The sequence below is a fragment of the Ichthyophthirius multifiliis genome, assembly GCF_000220395.1.
Source record: "Ichthyophthirius multifiliis unplaced genomic scaffold scaff_1120509250918, whole genome shotgun sequence".
Taxonomy (NCBI): Eukaryota; Ciliophora; class Oligohymenophorea; order Hymenostomatida; genus Ichthyophthirius; species Ichthyophthirius multifiliis.
Genome location: NW_004086375.1, coordinates 82,728 through 105,083, shown reverse-complemented (window position 1 = coordinate 105,083; position 22,356 = coordinate 82,728). Strand labels below are relative to the sequence as shown.

The window sequence follows — 22,356 nt, the reverse complement described above, 5'->3', positions numbered from 1 at the left end:
TGTTATATTATATATGTTAATGTAAGATTTATTGAAATACATAATTTTTAAATTATTTCTAATGTTTATATTTAAAATCATAAAGAAAGAATTATAAATATTTAAAGTAATTTTTTAATTTTTATAGTTTGATTTATCAAAAATAAATAAAATATATCGAATTAAGACAATAAAGAATAATCAAATTATGTTGTTTCTTTAATATTTTTAGATTTATTATTAAATTATAATAAATTTTAATTATTTATAAAGTCAAAAAATCTATATTCTTTTCGAAAATAATAAATAATTTATAAAAAAATAAATATATAAAATTTTATTATATTTGTACCTGTTAAATAATTATACTTTTAATTAATTTTATTTAAAAAAAAAATAGAAATTTTTTTAAATAAAATTATTTATTTATATTTTTTTCCTATTTATAAATATTATAATATTTATTCTTAAAATAATTCGATTATATTTGTTCTATTCAAAAAAAATATTTAAAATCCATTTAAATATGTAAAATTATTTGAAATAAATATTAATTATGAATTTTAGTCATTTAATTATTTTTTTAACAAATATTCAATAATGATAAAGGAAAAATAATTTTAAAATTCTTTTTAATTTATTTTATTTAATGAATAATATATAAAAATATATACAAACAGAAAAAAAAAAAAAATTAAAATTTTATTAAATAAAAAGAATTTTTTAGAAATTTCTCTTTAAATTTGAATGCAAGATATGTTTTTTTTTTATACCAAATGTAAAATTAAAAGTTAATATTTTTTTTTTTTATCTCAAAATAAAAATCAGAAAAATAAAAATATAATAATAATAAAAAAAAGATCTAAAAAAATAAAAAAACAACAACAAAAATAAAAATGTTTTCAAAACTTATTTCTAAAAAACTTGTACCTCAAGGAGTCTTTAGACAATTTGCGTACCAAAATACTCCCAAAAAATAAAAATATTTATCAAAAAATAATAAAATAGGACTATAGGAGATCCCATTATTGGTATTGACTTAGGAACAACAAACTCTTGTGTGTCTGTAATGGAAGGATCAACTCCAAAAGTAATTGAAAATTCTGAAGGTCAAAGAACAACTCCATCAATAGTTGCTTTTTAAGCTGATGGTTCAAGATTAGTCGGATCTCCTGCAAAAAGACAAGTAACAAAAATATAGAAAAACAAAAAATTAATAAATCAAAAAAAAAGGCAATTACAAATCCTGAAAACACATTCTATGCTACCAAAAGATTAATCGGAAGAAAATTTGATGATCCTATGGTCCAAAAAGATACTAAACATTTATCTTATAAAGTAGTAAAGAACTCTAATGGAGATGCTTGGGTATAAAGTGGAGCAAAGACCTTTTCTCCATCTTAAATTGGTTCATTTGTCCTTACAAAAATGAAAGAAACAGCCGATTCTTACCTTGGTAAAGACATTAAGAATGCCGTAATTACTGTCCCTGCTTATTTCAATGATTAATAAAGACAAGCAACAAAAGATGCAGGACAAATTGCAGGTTTAGTTGTAAAAAGAATCATTAACGAACCTACTGCAGCTGCTTTGGCTTATGGCTTAGAAAAAAGCTCTAATAAAGTTGTAGCTGTATATGATTTGGGTGGTGGTACTTTCGATATATCTATTTTAGAACTAAGTGATGGTGTTTTTGAAGTCAAAGCAACAAACGGAGATACTTCTTGTGGTGGAGAAGACGTTGACGGTATGATTTCTGAATACATTATTAAGGAATTCAAGAACATGAGCGGAGTTGATATCCATAAAGATAAAATGGCTATTTAAAGAGTCAGAGAAGCTGCTGAAAAAGCAAAAGTAGAACTTTCTTCAACAAATACAACAGAAATTAATTTACCTTATTTAACTGCTGATGCTTCAGGTCCTAAACATTGTAATTTATCATTAACTAGAGCCAAATTCGAAAGCATTACAGGAGAATTCTTAAAGAAAACAATAAAACCTTGTGAAATTTGCCTTAAAGATTCTGGTTTAACAAAAGAAAAAATTGATGAAGTTATTATTGTTGGAGGTTCTACCCGTATCCCTATGGTCTAAAAAATAGTCTAAGATTTCTTTGGAAAGGTTCCTAATAAGAGTGTTAACCCAGATGAAGCTGTTGCCTGTGGTGCAGCAATTTAAGGAGGTGTCCTTTAAGGAAGTGTAAAAGATGTCATTCTTTTAGATGTTACCCCACTTACACTTGGTATTGAAACCTACGGAGGTGTAATGACTAAGATGATTGAAAGAAATACAACAATTCCAACAAAAAAATCATAAGTATTCTCTACTGCAGCTGATAACCAAACTGTAGTCTCAATTAGAGTTTTCTAAGGAGAGAGACCTATGGTTGCTCAAAATAAAATTTTAGGTTAATTTGATTTGGCTGATATTGCCCCTGCCCCTAAAGGTGTACCTTAAATTGAAGTCACTTTCGATATCGATCAAAGTGGTATAGTCCATGTTAGTGCTTTAGATAAAGGAACTGGAAAAAAATAAAACGTTGTTATTTAAAGTTCTGGTGGTCTTTCTAAGACTTAAATTGATGATATGATTAGAGAAGCTGAAAATAATAAAGAAGAAGATTAAAAAAGAAGAGAACTTGTTGACCTTAAAAATGAAGGAGATTCTGCTGTACATAGCACTGAAAAGTCCTTAAATGAACACAAAAGTAAATTATCAGCTGACCTCGTCTAAGAAATCGAAAAAGAAATATAAACTCTTAAAAACACACTTGCTAATAATCCTGGTACTGATTAAGTTTCTGAACTTAAATAATAAGTAGAAAATGTTAGAAATGCTGCAATGAAAATCGGTTAAGCTATCTATAGTGGATAATCTAATTAAGAATCTACTAACACTAATTAAGATTAGTAATAATAACAAGAAAATTAAGAATAATAAGATGGCGATAAGAAATAATGATGAAAAATTATATTCAAACATTTTTTTTTTTAATATTATAAAAAAAATATATATTCATTTATTTTTTTATAGTTTTTTAAAAAAATAATTTTCATTAGTTAAATAAAATATTTTATAAATAAAGAATATCTTAATAGATTTAGATATTTTTTTGTTTTCTTGATTATATTAATAAATATTTTATTATATTAAAGATAAATAATTGAAATGAATTTGAAAATTTTATTTTATTTAAATTTAAAAAATTAAAAATTTAAGTATAAAGTCTGAAAAAATATTTAATTGAACTCATAGTATTATAGTATTCTTATTTATTATTGTTGAATTAAATTTATTCTTTATTTCATTTAATAAAGGAATATATGTATTAAAAATAAATTATAATTATTATATTATTTCTATTATTATAATTAATATTTTTTTATATTTAATTGGTATAAGCTTACATAAAATGAAAAAAATAAATTATAATTAATTATTATGTTTAATATTATTTTTAATAAAAATAAACTCTAAATAGTGTGAAAAGTAGCATTCTAATGAATGTCTAGACAAGCAAAGTAAATTAAAAATTTATTTAAAAAAAAAATATTTATAAAAAAAGAATTCGATGAAGATAAAACGTATTTTAATAAAATAAATAAGTCAAAATATACAGACTTTTCGGTCCCTTTGCTTTCTGATGAATATTAATTTACAATGGCTTATTCGCATTTTTAGAGTCATAAGCATAACGAAAGAGCCGTTTATGAAATATTTTATAGAGTTAATCCTTTTGAAGGAGAAGTTAATTATAATTATAGATTAAAAATAATTTTTTTTGTTTAATAAAAAGTATTCTATTTTCGCTGGTGTAGAAGAAGTACTTTCATTTATAAAATATTTCAAAATAACAGAAGAAGATATAAAATATTTACGAAAAATACTTCCTAAAGATGCTAAAGAAGAGTTTTTCGAATGGTTAAGAACATTAGATTGTTAAAGCATAAAGCTTTATAGTAATAAAATATAATAATTATTTTAAAAAATAAATAAAAAAAACAACAACAAAAAAAGCTTTTTTTGAAGGAAGTATTGTTTTTCCAAAAGAGCCTCTTATATAAGTTGAAGGACCCTTAAGTCTTCTTTTAATTCTTGAAACTCCATTAATAACATTAACAAGTTTTCCAACTTTAGTTGCTACAAATGCTTCGAGATACAGAAGAGCAGCTGGTGAATTGACTCTTTTAGAATTTGGGCTTAGAAGAGCTTAAAGCCCTGGAGCTGCATTAGCAGCTTCTAGGTATTTAATTTTTTATTTATAAATTTTAAAAAATTTTAGATATGCTTATATTGGTGGATTTGATTAAACAAGTAATTTATTAGCAGCAAGTAAATATGACATTCCTGTATCTTCAACAATGTCTCATGCATTCGTAACTTCATATACATTTTTAGATGAAATTGAAGAATTTTATATAAATGAAATCCCAATAAAATAAAGATCTTTGTATTATAGAGAACAATTAGGAGTATTTAAAAATATAAAAAAAATATAAAAAAAAAATAAATAAATAAAGTTTGATAAAACAAGTGATTCAGAGCTTGCATCATTCCTTTCTTATGCTAAAAGTTTTCCTAATCAATTCATTTGTCTAGTTGATAGTTTTGATAGTCTTAAATCTGGAGTTCCTAATTTTATTATAGTTTCAATGGCTTTGACAGATGCTAAAAAATAGCCTGTTGGAATTAGATTAGATTCTGGAGATTTAATTTATTTATCAGTGTATTAATTTATATTTATTAAATTTAGTTTTTTTTTTTTATTTATAGAAAAACACGATAATTAATTGATAAAGCTGCATCTAAAATGAATAAAGATCTTTCTCAAATTAAAATTATGGCTTCAGAAGGAATTGATGAATAAAAAATAAGAGAATTTAATAATAAAGTAATAACCCTTTTTCATAAATAAAATATATATATATATATAAAAGGTTCATGCAATAAATATTTTTGCTGTAGGAACAGATATTGTTACTTGCAAACATTAACCTCATATGGGTATAGTTTACAAACTAGTAGAAATAAATGGCTAACCTAAACTTAAATTTTCTGAAGAAGCAATAAAGAGTACTCTTCCTGGTTTAAAGTCAGTTTATAGAATATGGGTAAATTCTTAGGATGGACCAGTTGCAGATGTTATTGCTTTACCGGATGAAGAAATAATTGGATAAAATAGAATAAAAGTAGTTTCTCTTGTTAAAACTGCTGAAAGATATACTATATTACCAAAAAAAATTGAAAGACTTTTACATTTAGTATGGGATTAAGGAGAAATCGTTAGATAATTCTATGACATTAAAGAAAGTAAAGAATATGTCAAATAATAAATGAAAAGTTTTGATAATAATATTTTTGATGCGAGATATCCAAAAAAATATTTAGTTGTTGCTACGGAAAAATATTGGGCTTATTTCTAAAATAGTGCAGAAAATGCGCTTATACCCAAAATTATTGCTTGAAAAAAAAAAAAAAAAAAATTTAAAAAAAAAAATATTTTATGATATTACGTATTTATTTAATTTTTTATAAATATTTAATATAATTATTCTTTGATAATATATTAAATTCATAATTTTTCTGAACTATCGAACCCTTATAAGTTTTTAATTTAATTTAGAATTTAATTAAATTATATACAAAATAACTTTTTGTTCTTCCTATATAACATAAGTATGTTTCATAAAAGTATTATTATTATGCAAAAAATATATATATCCTAAAAAGGTTCATTTTTTTTTGTTCAAAGAAGTCATTTTTAACAAAAATTAAAAAAGAAATCTATATAAAGGCTGTTTAATATCATTTAATTAGTTAGAAAGATAATTAATAAATGAAATATTATAATTAATTATTTTTTAGTAAAATCAATTTTTAAATAATTTTTGGATAAAAAATTTATTAATGTATTTTTTAAAAAATATTTGTAGAAAATAATATTAATTCAAAATAAAATAATTAATTATATTTTTTTAAAAAAAGAAATCTAAAATCTATTGTTATAGACTATGATTTCTCAATTTAAGGTTGTTCATCACATTATAGTTCCGGAAAATATATCTTCTTTTTAATAAAATTAATTTAAAAAATTCAGAACTTAAAAATAAATTTTACATCAAAGTGAATATCGTAAATAAAATTAAAATAACTTCATACAATTTCTATTTAAAAATAAATAAATATAAAAATATTTTTATTTATATAAAATAATTAATATAAAAATAATATTATTAATAAATATAAAATATAATATTTAAAAATAAAAAAAATATTTAAAATCTTTAAAATTTTATTAAGATTAAAAAATTAAATATTAATTAATTTCTAAAAACTTTAATTTATTAAAACTAAATATATCTAATATTATTGTTATTAATTTATATAGAAATTTTAATTAAAAAAAAAATATTAAAATGAATGAAGATAATAATATACCAGAGGAAGAGAATATAAAAAAACTAAAAAGCATATCACTTTCTTAAACTTTTTAATCATATAACTAAGAATCTATATTAACAAATAATTTAAATTTAAAAAATGATTTAATTAATTCAACTGAAAAAAAAGAAAATTAATAATAAAAATAAATATAAATTAAAGAAAATTAAAAATAATATAAATAAGAAGATTCATAAAATGAAATATAATAATCATTATAAAATTAATAATTAGTATAATTATAAAAATAGTAATTATAATAGAAATAATAGTAATAATGTTAGAAATAATAACATCCATAAAATAAAAATAAATATATGGATTAAATGAAGCATTAAAAAGATTAATAATTATTAAAATAATAATAATAATAATAATAATAATAATAATAATAATAATTATAATAATAATTATTAATATCATAATTCTAATAATAATAAAATTTTTTATAATCATAATCATTTTTTTAAATAAAAACTCTAGAATCTGAATCATCTTTTAGAAAAGGTTATTTTTTTGAAAATTTTCAATAACAACCAAACACTGAAAATATTTTACTTTAATAATATCTATAAAAGGCAAACGAAATATATTCGAATGAACCTAAAAAGAAATTATAGTTTATATAAATAATATAAAAGTATTTTACAAAAGTTTCCCCATCTCTTGACCGTATAAATCGAGAAATAAAAGGTTTATAAAACATTTAAAATTTAGGAGATTATTTTTACACTTAATATAAGAATTGCTTTGAAAAGCGTTTAGCTGGTGCATTTAAGCAACATAGATTTCCCCTTTACATAGGAATAAGAGGTGATGGTAATTGCTATTATAGAGCAATAATTGTATGCTATTTAATATACTTAAACATAGAATCTAATCTTAATTTATTTGAAGATTTTTTGTTAAAAATTCATCAAAACTATTATGAACCCATATAATTGATGTATTAAGGTAATCCAAGAAATGATTGGGAAAAAGTAGAGACTATTTTAATGTAAAATTTGATAAAATATTTATTTGAGAGATATTTATTAGAAAATAATAAATAACTTTTAAGCAATTTTTTGAAGAAAATACTCGAAGAAATAGCTAATAACCATGATTTAGATTATTCATTGGTATATTTAAGTAGAAACATAATAGCAAAAGGATTAAATTTATACTCAAAATGTTAAGAATATGAACATTTTTTCTTAAATAATGAATTACAAGAAGCTATTGAAAAAATAAGCACTTTTAAAGAAGATGCAGAATATCATGCAATAAGTTTAAGTGCTGAAATTCTTTCAATGCCAATAACAATACTATAATTGTAATAAAAAAAAAAAGAAAGCGTTTTTGAATTAAATGAGGAAATTGTTTATTCGCCTATTTTATAAAAAGCCTAGCTTTCTTCTGCTTTTGTTATTTTTAATTCAGGCCATTATGATCTAGTTTTTAGTTAAAATGTTGCTTCGAATTATTTTTAAGAGTATATAACTTTTTAACATTAAAATGAGTTTTAGTTTGACCTTTAAATTATTAAAGATTAAGAAGAAATTAAAAATAAAATAAATGTAAGTATAATTAAGGTTCATGAAAGTGAATTTAAATATGCAAACTTAAGTTCAGATATTAAATTAAAAGAAAATCAAGAAAATAAAATAAAAGAAAATGAAGATGTAATAGTTTAATTAAAATATTAAGAAAATTCCTTTTTATAAAAATAAAATCTATATTAAAAACATAGTCAAGAAGAAGAATAAAAAAATTTTAATTAATAAATAATATCTTAACATTTTACAAAATCTTAAGGTTGCTAATAGAACTCTTCACATTCTCTAAATTAAGAAATACCTTCAATACATATTATTTCTAATTCAACACCTTGTAAAAATAAAAGTGGATTAACACCTTTTTCTGCTGATACTAAGGAGTTTAAATAAATAAGATAAAAGCTAAGAAAAGAAAACGTTGAAATTCCTTTGTGTGATCATTTTTTTGAATCTTTAATTTACATTTCTTAATTATAATGTTGTAAACTTAATTATAAAATATGCTTCCAATGTTACTTTGACAAAAATTAATTTTTGTGTTGTGATTAATGTAGAAAATAAATTCTCAGTGACTCTAATTTATTTTCTTGTGCAAGAAATGCTAAAACCTTTTGTAAAAATTGTGGTTAAAGCGATATTGTAATATTTTTTATGTTGCCATATTGTAAAACTTGTTAATTAAAATGAAATTTTAAATATAAATATATATATATTTAATTTTTATTATTTTATTTATTTTTTGTATTTATATATATTTATATTATATTTAATAATGTGTTTAATTTATATATATATATATATATTTTGGAATCCTTTTTTTAGAAACACTAATATTTATTTTAATTATATAAAGAATATTTATAATATCTTACTTATATATAAAAAAAAAATGTCAAGTAAATAGTTTTTTGAAAACGAAGATATTAAATATGCATTTAGAGTAATAAAAATTATTTAATATGAAATAATTAAAAAAAAAGGGAGTTTATTATGAAACGAAAGAACTTAGGAAATATTTGTAACAAAATCGAAATGCAAAAATATATATATGCGAAAGAGAAGAATATATGCCTTTAATTGGAAACAAAAGAAAAGTATTTTTTTGTTGAAAAAAAAATAAATAAATATAATAAAAGTCAATCGTTTCTAAATATTTAGAAATAAGAGATTCTGATTTATAATAATATAATATTCTATATTAAATAAAACTTAAAGACTTGCTAATAAAGAAAGAAAGTCCATTAATATTGATATCTAGGAAACAAATAGATGAATAGAAGCATGAATTCTCCTACGAAGCGCCTATCCCTGAGCTTAAAGAACTACAGAAAGGTAAATTAAATAAAATAAAAATATTTATATTTTAAAAGGTTTTATTTCCACATATGATAATAAAAATACTAAAGAAGTATACGATTAAATAACCGAAATAAGATAGATATACGAAAAACCTGAATTTATAACTAAGAAAGCAATAACTGGTAAAGAAACAATTTAAGAAGAGTAATCTCAGAAATAAACTAAAGAAAAAACAGAAAGTGCAACGATAATAACTTAGGATAACAGAGAGTAATGTATAAAAGAAATAAAAAGATACATAAAAGAGAACTAAGATTCAGATAAGTTAACACTAAACTATTTAAGAAATAATTTATAATTTTAAGTAAATTTAAATAAAAAAATAAAATAAAACAAAAATAAAAATAAAAATAAAAAAAGCCCAAAAACGAATTTAAAGAAATTATAGAGAAGTTATGTTATAAAGTGACTAATTCATTAGGAGACAATGTTTATAAATTAAAATGAAAAAATAAATAATAAAAATAAACAAAACCATAAAATAAAATAAAAAAATTCAAATATCTATATCTTTTACTATTGGTTTTCTAAAATGTCTCATATTAGTACCCAATATTGAAGGATGGAATGGTGCATTTTTTCCATAGTTTTTTGGAATTCCAGTATCGTCTGGAATATAAGCAATAACTCTATGCTCTGCTGTAGTTTTAGTAGCAAAAGGAGGGAAATTTTTTTCCAGATTTTCCTTTTAGAGCCTTAATTATTTTTCTTCTTTATATCTAAGTGCATTTTTTTTCATATTTTAATATTCTATTTCTGTTTCTATTGCAGGAGGAAGTCCTTCTTAAACTCTTTTTTGTGATTCTTCGTATTATTTCATTAGTTCTTCCCGTTCTTATTATAATTTTATTTAATTGGCTTAGAATATAGATAATTCAGAAATGCTTGCCATCATTTTTTTAGTAATATCTTTAAGCTTCTATTAAAAGTTATTTAGCTTTTCGGATAACTCTAGTGTATTTTAACGTCCATCTAAAGCTTATTTTCTTAGTTTTTCCGAAAAATTCGTAATTTCATCTAGAATAAGTTCTTTTTCTAATAATTATTCCTTTTTATTATTTAATCTTTCCTCCAAAACTCCAATTTTAGTATCTAAAGCTTCTTAATCAGGATCTTCACCTCCCAAATCCCTATACCTTAAAATATTTAAAGGATTTTCAAGTTTTTCGGATAGGTCTGCTTCTATTTATTGTTATTTTTAAAGTTCTTTTTAAAAATTGACAACTTCATCTGCCATTTTAGGTACTTCATATATTTTTTTCCTACAGACGTCAATTTTCCTATTATTTTCTTTGATAGAAATTTTAATCATTCTAATATTATCTTCCAAATTTTTGATTTCCATTTCTCCGTTTTGTAAAGTATTTTCTTAATTATTTGATTTTTCATACATAATACATAACTCATCATTTCTATCTATTAATTAAACACCTGTATAATTTCTCCATTCTTAAGATTTCTCATAGTGTTTTTTTAATAAAAGGCATTCGTTTTCTAAAGACCTTATGATCATGTTTAATTTCTCAATTTCGTTGATATTTCTATCTACAAGTTCCTTCTTTGCTTTTCTTATGTATTCTTGTGCATTTAATTCGGCTTATGCTCCGTCTCGTTAATGTTTTTGAATTTGTAAGGTATGTTAATATTATATGAGGTTCTAGTGTTTTTCTTAATATTCGTTTTTGAATATTTCCAATTCATTTTAAGATATTTTATTTTATTCTTTTACTTCGGCTAAATCTTGTTAAGTACTTTATATGTAATTTACGTATTTATTTCTTTCACTTTTTACAGCTTCATATAAAATTTTACAGTTATTCCTTTCGAATTTAATCTCTTGATATTTCTTTTCTAAATCTTTTATAGCTAGTTCTTTTATTTTCAATTGTTAACGTGTTTCTCTTACCTCTTTTATATTAATTAATTTATTTATTTAAATATATATAATATATATATATATATATATATATATATATATATAAAATATATATATAAATCTAATTTATTTATACCGTTCATTGCTTATGAGGCTTTTCTAGCCATTGATTCTCTCATAGCCGTTAATCTTTTTACTTTTTTTAATGCTCCAGCCTCAAATTCTTCTCTTTGTTTTAGTTGTTATTCCAGACTCTTTGATTTAATTATTAATTTTATCTTTTTCAGCTTATTTGTCTTATATTTTGTTTTCTACTTATCTTCTTTTGTGTTCTGTAAGTTTTGTTTCATCAGAAACATTAGTTTGAACATTCATTTATTTATCGATTTCACTTTTGATTTCCTTTTCTTCAATTTCAAATTTATTAATAGAAATTCTTAATAAATTCGCTTATGTCTATAATTGTTTTTTTCTTTTTCATTTTTCTTATACATAATTTTTAATTATTCTATATCTTTTTTAATACTTTTTTCATCATAGTTTAATCTTTCAATTTCTTTTTTATTTTAATTTTCTTTTTATTATTATTCCAATTTATATTTCATTTTCTTATCAATTTCTTAAACTAACTATATATTTACATTTTCAAAGTCTTTACATTATTACTATTTAATTATTTAAAAATAATATAAAAAAATAATACTTTTATCATTTCGATTTCTTTTTTTAAATCTTGATATATTTTATCACTTTCTTTCTATTATTTTTCATATTATTCTAATTATTATCTAGCTTATTATATTTGTTTTTCAGTCTTTGCCTTATCATCAAGCACTTTTTGCAAATCATTTTTTTCGGTCATAATTTTTTCATTTTATAATTGATCATATTTTTTTTATAATTTTTCTGGATCATCTTTTGTTTAGGATTCCTCAATTCTTAATTTTTCGATTTCATTTAATATTTAAAAGTTCTCATCTTCCAATTATTTTATTTTAGTATTAAATTCATTTATTTAAGGAATTTATTTGATATTGAATTCTCTTGCCTTATTCATTTCTGAGTTTAATTTTTCTATTTATTGCATTAAAGTATCTTTATCTTGTTATATTTTCTATCTTGCTTCTCTTTCCATATCTTAAATTTTACTCTCTTCATCATTCAATTCTTACTGTTTTCTTTCTGCTTCTAATAACATTTACTCACATTGTTTTCTTTAATTTTCTTCCTCTTCTTCGGCTTTTTTTACATTGCTTTGTGCCTTTTTTGCTTGATTTTCTATTTCATCACTTTTTTACTGAGCTATTTTATTCTCTTATTTTTTATGATTTATTTCTGCTATTAAAATTCCTAATTTATTTGGTAATTCAATCAAGTTTTGGTTCGATTTTATAATTCCATCATTAAGTCTTTAAAAACGAGTTTTTAAATTCTCGAATTCATCATAAGTTATCTTTCCTTCTTTTTATAAGTTATTTAAGTGCAATATACCTGGATTTCCTTTTAAATCTGTTATTTAGCTTTATATACTTTCATCCATTATTTTATATAAATTTATATGATATTTATATATATTTTTTTAAAAAAAAGTTTTTTTTTTTTTTTTTTTTTTTAAATAAATACACAAATAAAATGAAAAGGAAACTATTTTATAAAATAGTTATTTTTTTAAAAAAAATAAAAAACAAAAATATTTAAAATTTCTTCAATCAATTTAATTTTAAAACCATTATAGTAATATTATCTCTTGATCCATTATTTAATGCTCTTTTAATTAATTCAGCAGCTATTTCTTCACAATTAGATTTTATTTTAGATACTTCCAATACTTCCTGTTAATTTTATTTTTATTTTTTTTAAAATAAAATTAAAATAAAAGAAAACTTTTGGCTAAACAACATCCCATAAACCATCACTTGCTAAAACTAAATACTTATGAATTATTCTGAGTTCAATCCTATTACAATCAGGTAGACAAATAACTCCAAAATTACTTAAACCATGATCCCCAAAAGCTCTACTTACAGCCAAAACTCCTGCAACTCTATCATAAATAACATTTCCTCCAGATTTTCTTTATTTAAAAATTATAAGTATTAAGTTATTTATCTAAAAAAAAAACTTTATTCTATCTATTTCACGTGGATTTGAAGCTTTATGTTCTACAGTTATCATTTATGCTGAATTTTCACCTATTAATACCGCAGAAGTATCACCTACATTTGAAATATATAGTACTCTTTTTGCTTCTTCTAAACGAATAAAACCTATACAAGCAGTTGAGCCGATATCTTAAGATCTGCAATTCTATTTTAATAATTAGTCTACCTGGTAAAAAAATTGATATTTTATCTTTTATTAAAAATTAAATAAATGAAAAAACTCTTTAAAATGAATTCTTTAAAACTTCAATTATATTTTTTATTATTTTTTATATTCTTCATTAAATTCCTAAAAATAATTTTATTAATATATATTTTAAATATATATGTTATATTTAACTCGTGAAAAATTTTATTTCACATATTCAACTACATCCTTTCCACCATGTCCGTCCATAACGGCAAATAAAATAGACTTTCCACCATCTGCTAGGAAGTTATCATTTATAAAAAATCCTTTTTTTTATTTATTATTATTTGTTTTTATTTTAAATTTTTTAAAAACCATCTTCCATGTTTTGCCTATAGGAATAATTTGTGTCATCATAAATTGCGTACTCTTTTATTGCCAAAGCTTTAGGTATGTATATTCGATTATTTTAATATATTTATTACATTTTATTTATATATTTGCAATTTTTTAATTAATTTTTTTCTTTATTTTAACAAATTTTATTTATTTCTTTAATAGATTTTTGTTTACTTATTTAATATTATTAAAAATTAAATTACTAATAAAATATTTTTATAATTAAAGAATTAAAATAACAAACAAACAAAAATTATTGTTAATTTTATTTTGCTTAATAATAAAAATAAGTTTAAAAATAAAAAAGAAAACTCATAAAAACATTGATTATTAAACCAATATTTAATTATAATATTCGCTTAGGGTAGTTTATAAATCCTAACTGCAAAAATTTAACTATTTTTTTTAAAGATATCTAATTTAAATTATATTCCCAAAATTTTATTATTTTCATTTAATTCATTATCTTATGTTTACAATTTTTCTTTAAATAAAATAAAAATTTCTAAAATAAAATTTTAAATAGATACGTTTACTATCCTCTTTCCTAAATCTTTTTAATTATCGAATTTTTTTCTTTATTTTTGAAATTAAACAATTTGCTTATTATTTTTAAGTTTTTTAAGGAAAATTCGACATGAAGATTTATAAACTTTTTTCAATTACCTCCTAAAAAAAAAAATAGAAAAAGTTAAAATATTTAAATTTAATTTATATTTAGTATGCTAGTTTAGAAATCTATTGTTTTTTAATATATAACATTAAGTTATATTAAATAATAGAATAAACATTTACTTTTTAAAAGTATATATTTAAATATATCAATTATATATATAAATTTATTAATATGTTTGAAATTTATATTTTGAATATAATTTACATAATATTATTTAATAATAATATTTTTTTCGTATTTATTATAAATTAATTTTAAAGAAATTATTTATATAATTTATAAAAATAAATTAATCATTTATTTTTTTTATAAATGAAAAATATTTATATCAAATAATTATTTTAACTTTGGTATGATATGATTATTGTTTTAAAAGATAAATTATTATAAGTTTCAAAATTTTATAAAAATAATAAATGCAAAATAATTATAATATATATAATAGTCCAATATTTGCTTGATTTCATAAATAAAAAGATTAATTATTACTTTAACCTATTTTATAATAAGCATTTGTCCTAATTTAAGGGACAGCATATTTATTATTAAAACAAACATAATTATCTTAAGTAGTAGATCTCATTTATTTATTTTAAATTTAATTAAAACATTCTTAAATTTAACTTTTTTATGTAATTCTTCTTTTCCCTTATTGCTAAATATTATAATAATAATTAATTTAATCGCTTAATTCCGTTGTAATTGTTTCCTTATGCGAAGTACTATATATTCTCCTTCTATTAAAATTATTTTCATTGTAAGATTATGCACTTTAAGCATTCTAATTTTTGTAATATAATCCACATGCTTTTCCTTTATTATAAAATATATAATTTATTTATATGTATATTTATTTAATTAAAAAATAAATCTAAATTTATTTTATTTTTTTTTGAAAATAATACAAAGTAATTGTTAATAATAAAACAAATTATTTATACTATACAGTAATATATTATATTTCAATTGTCATATAAATTAAATAAAAGAAACAAACAAACAAAAATATAAGTTTCACAATATTTTCAAAAGGTTTGATAGGAGGCTTTACTATTATATTTATGTTATTTTTATTTATTTCATAATGTTTTTTTAATTTGGCCTTATTTCTATATTTTCTACCTCTATTCTTATTTAATTAAATAACCTTTTTTTTAGTGCTTTGGAGGATTTAGTTCTTTATAAGGATTTAAACTTGTAAAAACTGTTTCTCTTGACATTTTTTAGATTAAAATTATATAATTTTTGGTTAATTATTTAAATGAAATAAAAAAAGTATTATAATAATATAATTGATAAAAGTACGTTAATTTTAAAAATATTTTTATGTTTTGCTTAAATAATTATTATTATATATTTTATTTTATAGTAAAATATAAATTATGCTTTTATTTTTTTAACAAAAAATTCTTTAGACAATAATCAAAATTATAAAACACAACTTTTTTTTAAAAAAAAAATACAATACTTACTAGAAAATATAGAAATAAAAATTATTCAAATTATCACAATCATACTATATTATAATCCGCAAAAAACATTTTAATATATTTTTTATAAATCCTTCAATTAAAAAAATCAATATAAATATATTAATAATATATAATAAAAATCAAAAAATAAATTAAGAACATTTAAAGAAAATTAAAATCTTCTTATTCTTGAATTATTGTTTCGATATCCCGATTTTTTCCTTTGCTATAACAAGTATTTATAAACTTTTTAGAATTGTTTGCGAAATATGATTTGCATACCTTAATTTAATTTAAAGTTTATATACAATTTTTTTCTTTTTATTTATATATAATAATAAATATTGATTTTATGTACATTCTAAGTTATTGGATTAGTTTATGTCTATTGTTAAATTGATTTTGTGTTTGCTATGGTTTTACGTTTGTTATATTTTATTTTTATTTTTTTTACGAATTATTACTATATATAGTTGAGGTGTACTTATTTATATTTTATGCAATAATTTTTTAAAAACAAATTTTATTTATTTAATATTATTATAAGGGGTTATAAATATTATTATAAAATATAATTTTTTTTTATAACAAAAAATTTAATATTTTTAAAAAATTAATTAATTAAAAAAAGCTTTAAAAAATTAAAGATCTAAATATAAGTTTTAAACTTATATTTTTTTATAAGAGAAGAATTTATATTATTTAACAGATATAAATATATTTTATTTATTAATATAATTATCATATTTTAGAATTTTAAAAATCAAATAAAGATGAAGACTTAAATAAAATCCAAAAAATAGAAATAATTATAATACAAATACATTTAATTTAATTTCCCCTCCTTATTATTATCATTAAAATTATTAATAAAGTAATTTAAACCAAATGTGTTTATGTAAGAATCTAAGTTACTATAATTTTATATATTAACTAATATTTATTTACAGAAGTATTATTATTAGATAATTATAAATTTAGACCACAATTTTAAAAATAATTTTAAGAAGAAAAATAATTTAAAAAAATATAATTTAATTAAATTTAAATATATCAAATATATATATTCTAGATTATCTAAATACCTGATTTATTGCACAATAAGTTACCATTTAGTGTTTTATATATAATCAAAGCATTACCAGATTCTATTTATATTATTCTATAAATTAGTTTCTAAAATATTATTCATTCGATAAAATTAAATAATTGTAATCTAATTGCTATAAAAAAAGAATGTCTAAACAATTTATTTATTGAAGATTAATCATTTAAAAAATTATTATAATATGTAGATATTACATCGTTGTATGCTTTTAATATTATTAAAATAAAAAAAATAGAAAACTGAAAAATTAAAAATTAAAAATTGTAATTAATTAAAAATAATAAAAAAACTATGCTAATTTGATTCATAATACATTAAAACTTTTATTTATTTAAAATAAATAAAAATATAATAATAAAAATAATAAAAAGAAAGAAAAATTATAATCTTGAATTAAAAATATATATTCTAAATAAATAAATAAATAAATAAATAAATAAATATAAAAAATAAATAATTATATTGATATATAAATAATAATAATAAATTATTTATGAATTTTATTTACTATAAATAGTAAATATGAAAAAACAATTTTTTTGAATAATAATTCATTCAATAAATAATTTTAATATTATTAAATTAAATTAATAATATTTAATTTATTTATTAAAATTCATTTATAATAATTATATAAATAGATTTTAATTTATTTATTAAAATTATTTATATTATATATTTCTTTTAATAATTTATAAAATAGTTATTCAATTAATTTACATTTTTCACATTAAAATAAATTATTTTACTTGTATTATATTTAAAGTTTTTATTTTAAAATTTTTTATCATGAAAGAATGAAAAAATAAAATAACCGCCAAATAAATTTTTAATAGAGAAAAACCAGTTATATTTTATGATAAAGGCTGTTAATAATTTAGGAGAAAAATGAGGAGCTGAAGACACCAATAAATTTTATCTGAAAACATAACAGAATGTTTTTTTTTAAAAAAATATATAGGAAATGATTAGTTTCCTAAATTTTGATCGCTTTATCTATAAATTTAAAATGCTTTGATATTTAATATTGCTTTAATAAAAAATTGCTTTTATAAACTACTTTTAAAATAATACTTTTATTAATATATAAATATACATCTATATATATTAATTAGTTTTTTAATTTTAAATTTAATATGCACATATATATTTAGGCATTTGTATATTTTTTAAATTTTAACGCACTTAATCTTTATTTATGTATTATACTTTTAATTATAGGAGAATGATCAGTTTTTAAAGAAACAATATATATTAAATATAATTTAGATATATAGATTTTGTTAAAATAAAAAAATATGAAATAAAAAATATTTATTTAATAAATAAATAGAAATTTCTTGAAAATAATATATATTTAAAAAATATATATTTAATATTTTATTTTATACTTTATATTAATTAATAATTAAATATAAATAAAAAAAATTCCTAAAAATGCGTAATAGCAATTTTCAATCTTCAGTTTCACAAAAAAGTTTATTAAGCAGTGGCAGTAGTAATTTAACCCTTAAAAGCCGACTATATAGATATTTTGTATAACTTTAAAATTTAAGCTTGATATACTTTAGAAAATTTAAAAAGTTTTTATGGGTAGGAAGTACAGGTAATTTAAATAATTATTTTAATAATATTAAATATTTAAAAATAGGATTAATCTTTTTAGCTATTCCCTATTGGTTTAATGTTTTACTTGAATATGATTAAGCATTTTAGAAACTTGCTCAATAAACAAAAATAGTAAAATATTATTATATAATATTTATATTTCTAATTTTATTAAAAAAAAAAGTGAAATGAAAGAAAATGATATATATATATATATATTTAATAAATTTTTTATTATTAAATAAATAAATGAAAATATAAATTTTATTTTTGTATTACAAGTACATTTATATTTTTTTAATTTTCTAAAAAATATTTAACATATTGTTAATTTAGTCAATTTTTAAAAAACTGTATTTTTATATATAATAAGATTTTTAATTTAAAAATAAAATATATTCAAAAAATAAATAATTATTAATATATTTATCAACTATCAAAAAATTTATGTTTAATAACATCTCTCAAATCAATTCTTTTGGAAGGATCTCTAACAAGCACTTTTCCTAATAAATCGCACATTTCGTCAGGCCAATTTTTCTTTTCTATTTTTGCACTAAATAAAGTAAGAATAATAAAAAAATAATATAAAAATACTCTTTATTTTATATCATATTAAATAATTGCATTATATTATCATGATAATAAGGTAATTTCAAATATACCAAACAATAAAAACAAATACCTAAAGACCAAACATCAGCTTTTTTTCCATCATATCCACTCTTTAAGTTAGATTCTGAAAGACTTTCAGGGGGCATAAAATGAAAAGTACCTTCAGTACCCTTAAGCTTTTACTTATCATTTTAAAGTTATTTTGCAGAACCGAAATCACAAATTTTAGGTTCAGAATTTCCATCTATTAGTAAGTTCTGGGGTTTTAAATCTCTATGTATAATATTTTTACTATGTACTTTTTTTATTTTATAATTTATAAATAAAGGATTTTATTACAATAATCAAGTCCTTTGCATGCTCCTAACATTACTTTTTTTATATATTGAACATTTTCATTATTAAAAGGATTTTGATGTGTGAAAACAAGCTTTTATTCATTCCATTTAAGTAATTCTCCGTGCTCACAATAATCAATTACTAAATATAATTTTGACTTTTAGTCGTTATCAATTATTTAGTGTAACTTTACAACATTATTATTATTTAACTATTTCATTATTTATATTTCATCCTCTACATTATCCCATAAAGATTTATACTTTGGATCTTTTTTATTTTTTTTATATATCTTAATATATATCTGTTTACTTACTTCCTTAATCATCTTTCACTAGTTTCGTTTTTTTTTTTAAAATTGTTTTGTGAAACTTTTTTAATGCATAGTATTTACCAGTTTTTATATTTACACATAATTTTACTTTACTTGTGGCACCTTATCCAATAAATTTAAGTATTTTTATATCATTTATTATTTTGTTTTGCTGGAGTTTGTTTTTAATTTTAATTTGATTAAATAAAATTTTAATTTATTTTTAAAAAAATTAATACTTCTTCATCATAAGTTATTTATACTTATTCTGGATTAATAATCTAAATTTATTATTCCTTTATTTAGTTTTTTTATATATATTTTTTTATTTTATTGTATTTTGTATTTTACTGAAGATTATATTATTTACTCCATATTTTATTTATTTTTTATTTATGCATAAAATAAATATAATTAAAAAATAATCTTTATTGAAATATAAAAAAAATTATATGATAACAAAATAACATAATTTATCATAAATTAATATCCCTTGTTAATTCCATCTGTTTTTTATTTCGGATATTTATATATTTTTTCCAATTTATTTACTTGATATATGTCAAGATAATTAATTTTTGAAAAAAGTGAATTTTATATATAGTTATTTTGCATTTTAATTTTGGACTTTAGGGCAGTTAATTTTTTTTAAAATAAAAATTAAAGCTAAAAGCTAAAAAGCATTTAATTTTTTACTTTGATTTAATAATCACTTACCTTCAAAAAATAAATTTATTTAGTTCCTAAAAATAAGGTATTTTATATAAGTTTAGCTATCAAAAAAACCTAATTGCTCATACTTATAATTAATCATAAATATACAAGAGCATTTTATTTACAGCAAAATAATTTATTAAAGTTAAGTTATTATTATTTTTACTGGAGATGTATGTAACAAAATCTATTTTTTTTTAAATTTGAGAAGAAAAATTACTTTGCTTATATTTAGTTTTTTATATTTATTCCAAATATTCAGAATTTCCATCAAGCTAATATGTTTAATTGTTTTTTTTATCATTCGTTTCAAACAGTATTTCATCTTAGCTATGAATTTGCTCTTAAGAATTAATTCAGGAATATCTATTATAAATTTTATTTTGGACATTTTAATAAAAATAGAATTATCAGAAAATAATAAAATTATATTCTAGAAAGCTAAAAATCAAATTAATATCAAATTTAAAGCCAAGTTGTATTAAAAATCATTTAACCATCTTTATTTCTTTTAAAGTTCTAAATTTATCATTTTGTTTTATGATATGAATCAAGCTCATTCCTTTTTTGAAATATTGAATATTTACTTTTTTATTTAATTAAATTTTAATAACTTAGAAACTTAATAATTTACAATTTCATTCTAAATGTTAAATTATGTCTTTTTATACAAAACGATTCCTTTTATCATTATTTTTACAAAATTCAATATATATTTTTTTTAATTACAAAATCAAGTTTGTTTTATTCTAATATTAATATTTTCTCTTTCGAGATATAATAATGGCTCATATTTAAATTTCTTGATATAAATTGTTTTAAATTCCTGTAGAAAATTCTATCTATTAAAAAAAATCATCTGTCTTTTATATGGATTAAATTAAAAAATATAATAATAAAAAAATAGATTTTTTGAAAAAAAAAAAATTGGAATATCTTAAATTAATTTTCCTTTTTTGTAAATGAATTATATATTTAATAATACAATTATAAACAAAATAAAATATATAATCGATTTCTCCTTGATGAAAAATCACTTATCCTAATCCTAAAATTATTTCCTTCATTTTTAAAGCAAACTATTAAAGTACTTTTTAATTAAAAAACAATGATATTTCTTGAAAAAAAAAAATTTTTACTTCATTTATAAGATTTTCAGGCTTGCTTTAAAGATTTAAGTTTCATTTAAACAAAATATTGTTTTGCTTTTACTATAAATAAGTTTATTCTAAATATTTAATAACTTTAATTTAAAATTTTTTATAAATATTATTTTCCCTAAAAAGTTCGTACTTATATATTTTTTTTATTTTTATTTTTATATTTATATTATATATAATACTTTAATTACACCTCTTTTTTTAAACAAATAACATAATTTTTACTAAAGGACCTCCAATAATAATATTGACTTATTGTAATAAATTATAAATATAATCAATAAAAATATGAAGCATCACATCCTGAATTTTTAATATTTCGCTTTTTTATTCAAGAAAAGCTATTTCTTGGATTTTATTAATAATCATAGTTTCCAAATAAAACAAGAATAGTATACTGTATAAAAATATAAAAAAATAGTTTAAGCTCATAAAAAGAGTAAAATTATATTATAATGAAATTA

At 18.9% G+C, this 22,356-nt stretch overlaps 6 protein-coding genes across 6 annotated transcripts, besides 25 other annotated features; 3 read left to right on the top strand and 3 right to left on the bottom strand. All coding sequences in view use genetic code 6, as the record gives it.

Moving 5' to 3' along the window:
• Positions 1 to 628: 628 nt before the first annotated feature.
• Positions 629 to 2,943, top strand: IMG5_112800 (hypothetical protein; the record flags this gene model as incomplete). Its single annotated transcript, XM_004034781.1, has 2 exons — positions 629 to 1,165; positions 1,213 to 2,943. The coding sequence occupies 2 exons, from the start codon at positions 629 to 631 to the stop codon at positions 2,941 to 2,943; spliced, it is 2,268 nt and encodes a 755-aa protein (XP_004034829.1).
• Positions 832 to 876: a microsatellite.
• Positions 2,944 to 3,482: 539 nt separating the features above from the next.
• IMG5_112790 (nicotinate phosphoribosyltransferase-like protein, putative) lies at positions 3,483 to 5,447 on the top strand (the record flags this gene model as incomplete). The annotated part of the gene is made up of 8 exons (XM_004034780.1): positions 3,483 to 3,503; positions 3,589 to 3,729; positions 3,779 to 3,941; positions 4,000 to 4,454; positions 4,503 to 4,708; positions 4,756 to 4,873; positions 4,920 to 5,292; positions 5,371 to 5,447. The coding sequence occupies 8 exons, from the start codon at positions 3,483 to 3,485 to the stop codon at positions 5,445 to 5,447; spliced, it is 1,554 nt and encodes a 517-aa protein (XP_004034828.1).
• Positions 3,511 to 3,551: a microsatellite.
• Positions 4,461 to 4,493: a microsatellite.
• Positions 5,448 to 5,453: 6 nt separating the features above from the next.
• Positions 5,454 to 5,484: a microsatellite.
• Positions 5,485 to 5,831: 347 nt separating this feature from the next.
• Positions 5,832 to 5,901: a microsatellite.
• Positions 5,902 to 6,158: 257 nt separating this feature from the next.
• Positions 6,159 to 6,235: a microsatellite.
• Positions 6,160 to 6,233: a microsatellite.
• Positions 6,193 to 6,259: a microsatellite.
• Positions 6,198 to 6,263: a microsatellite.
• A 394-nt stretch (positions 6,264 to 6,657) lies between these two features.
• Positions 6,658 to 6,699: a microsatellite.
• Positions 6,670 to 6,715: a microsatellite.
• Positions 6,716 to 6,767: 52 nt separating this feature from the next.
• Positions 6,768 to 6,863: a microsatellite.
• Positions 6,819 to 6,882: a microsatellite.
• Positions 6,883 to 8,665: 1,783 nt separating this feature from the next.
• Positions 8,666 to 8,766: a microsatellite.
• Positions 8,767 to 8,850: 84 nt separating this feature from the next.
• On the top strand, positions 8,851 to 9,767 carry IMG5_112780 (hypothetical protein; the record flags this gene model as incomplete). The annotated part of the gene is made up of 4 exons (XM_004034779.1): positions 8,851 to 8,857; positions 9,177 to 9,293; positions 9,332 to 9,624; positions 9,681 to 9,767. 4 exons carry the CDS (start codon positions 8,851 to 8,853, stop codon positions 9,765 to 9,767), a joined length of 504 nt encoding a protein of 167 aa, XP_004034827.1.
• Positions 9,632 to 9,679: a microsatellite.
• Positions 9,633 to 9,677: a microsatellite.
• A 40-nt stretch (positions 9,768 to 9,807) lies between the features above and the next one.
• IMG5_112770 (hypothetical protein) lies at positions 9,808 to 11,592 on the bottom strand. The gene is made up of 2 exons (XM_004034778.1): positions 11,333 to 11,592; positions 9,808 to 11,228 (listed from the first exon to the last, which is right to left on the bottom strand). The coding sequence occupies exons 1-2, from the start codon at positions 11,565 to 11,567 to the stop codon at positions 9,817 to 9,819; spliced, it is 1,647 nt and encodes a 548-aa protein (XP_004034826.1). The 5' UTR covers positions 11,568 to 11,592; the 3' UTR covers positions 9,808 to 9,816.
• Positions 11,258 to 11,314: a microsatellite.
• Positions 11,593 to 12,739: 1,147 nt separating the features above from the next.
• Positions 12,740 to 12,773: a microsatellite.
• Positions 12,774 to 12,905: 132 nt separating this feature from the next.
• On the bottom strand, positions 12,906 to 13,873 carry IMG5_112760 (protein phosphatase 2c, putative; the record flags this gene model as incomplete). The annotated part of the gene is made up of 4 exons (XM_004034777.1): positions 12,906 to 13,028; positions 13,081 to 13,524; positions 13,699 to 13,814; positions 13,864 to 13,873. 4 exons carry the CDS (start codon positions 13,871 to 13,873, stop codon positions 12,906 to 12,908), a joined length of 693 nt encoding a protein of 230 aa, XP_004034825.1.
• A 2,259-nt stretch (positions 13,874 to 16,132) lies between these two features.
• Positions 16,133 to 16,213: a microsatellite.
• Positions 16,214 to 17,552: 1,339 nt separating this feature from the next.
• Positions 17,553 to 17,600: a microsatellite.
• A 104-nt stretch (positions 17,601 to 17,704) lies between these two features.
• Positions 17,705 to 17,757: a microsatellite.
• Positions 17,724 to 17,814: a microsatellite.
• Positions 17,730 to 17,812: a microsatellite.
• Positions 17,740 to 17,811: a microsatellite.
• A 672-nt stretch (positions 17,815 to 18,486) lies between the features above and the next one.
• Positions 18,487 to 18,519: a microsatellite.
• An 837-nt stretch (positions 18,520 to 19,356) lies between these two features.
• On the bottom strand, positions 19,357 to 20,187 carry IMG5_112750 (protein kinase domain protein). The gene has a single exon (XM_004034776.1). The coding sequence runs from the start codon at positions 20,031 to 20,033 to the stop codon at positions 19,407 to 19,409; it is 627 nt and encodes a 208-aa protein (XP_004034824.1). The 5' UTR covers positions 20,034 to 20,187; the 3' UTR covers positions 19,357 to 19,406.
• Positions 20,188 to 22,356: the final 2,169 nt, after the last annotated feature.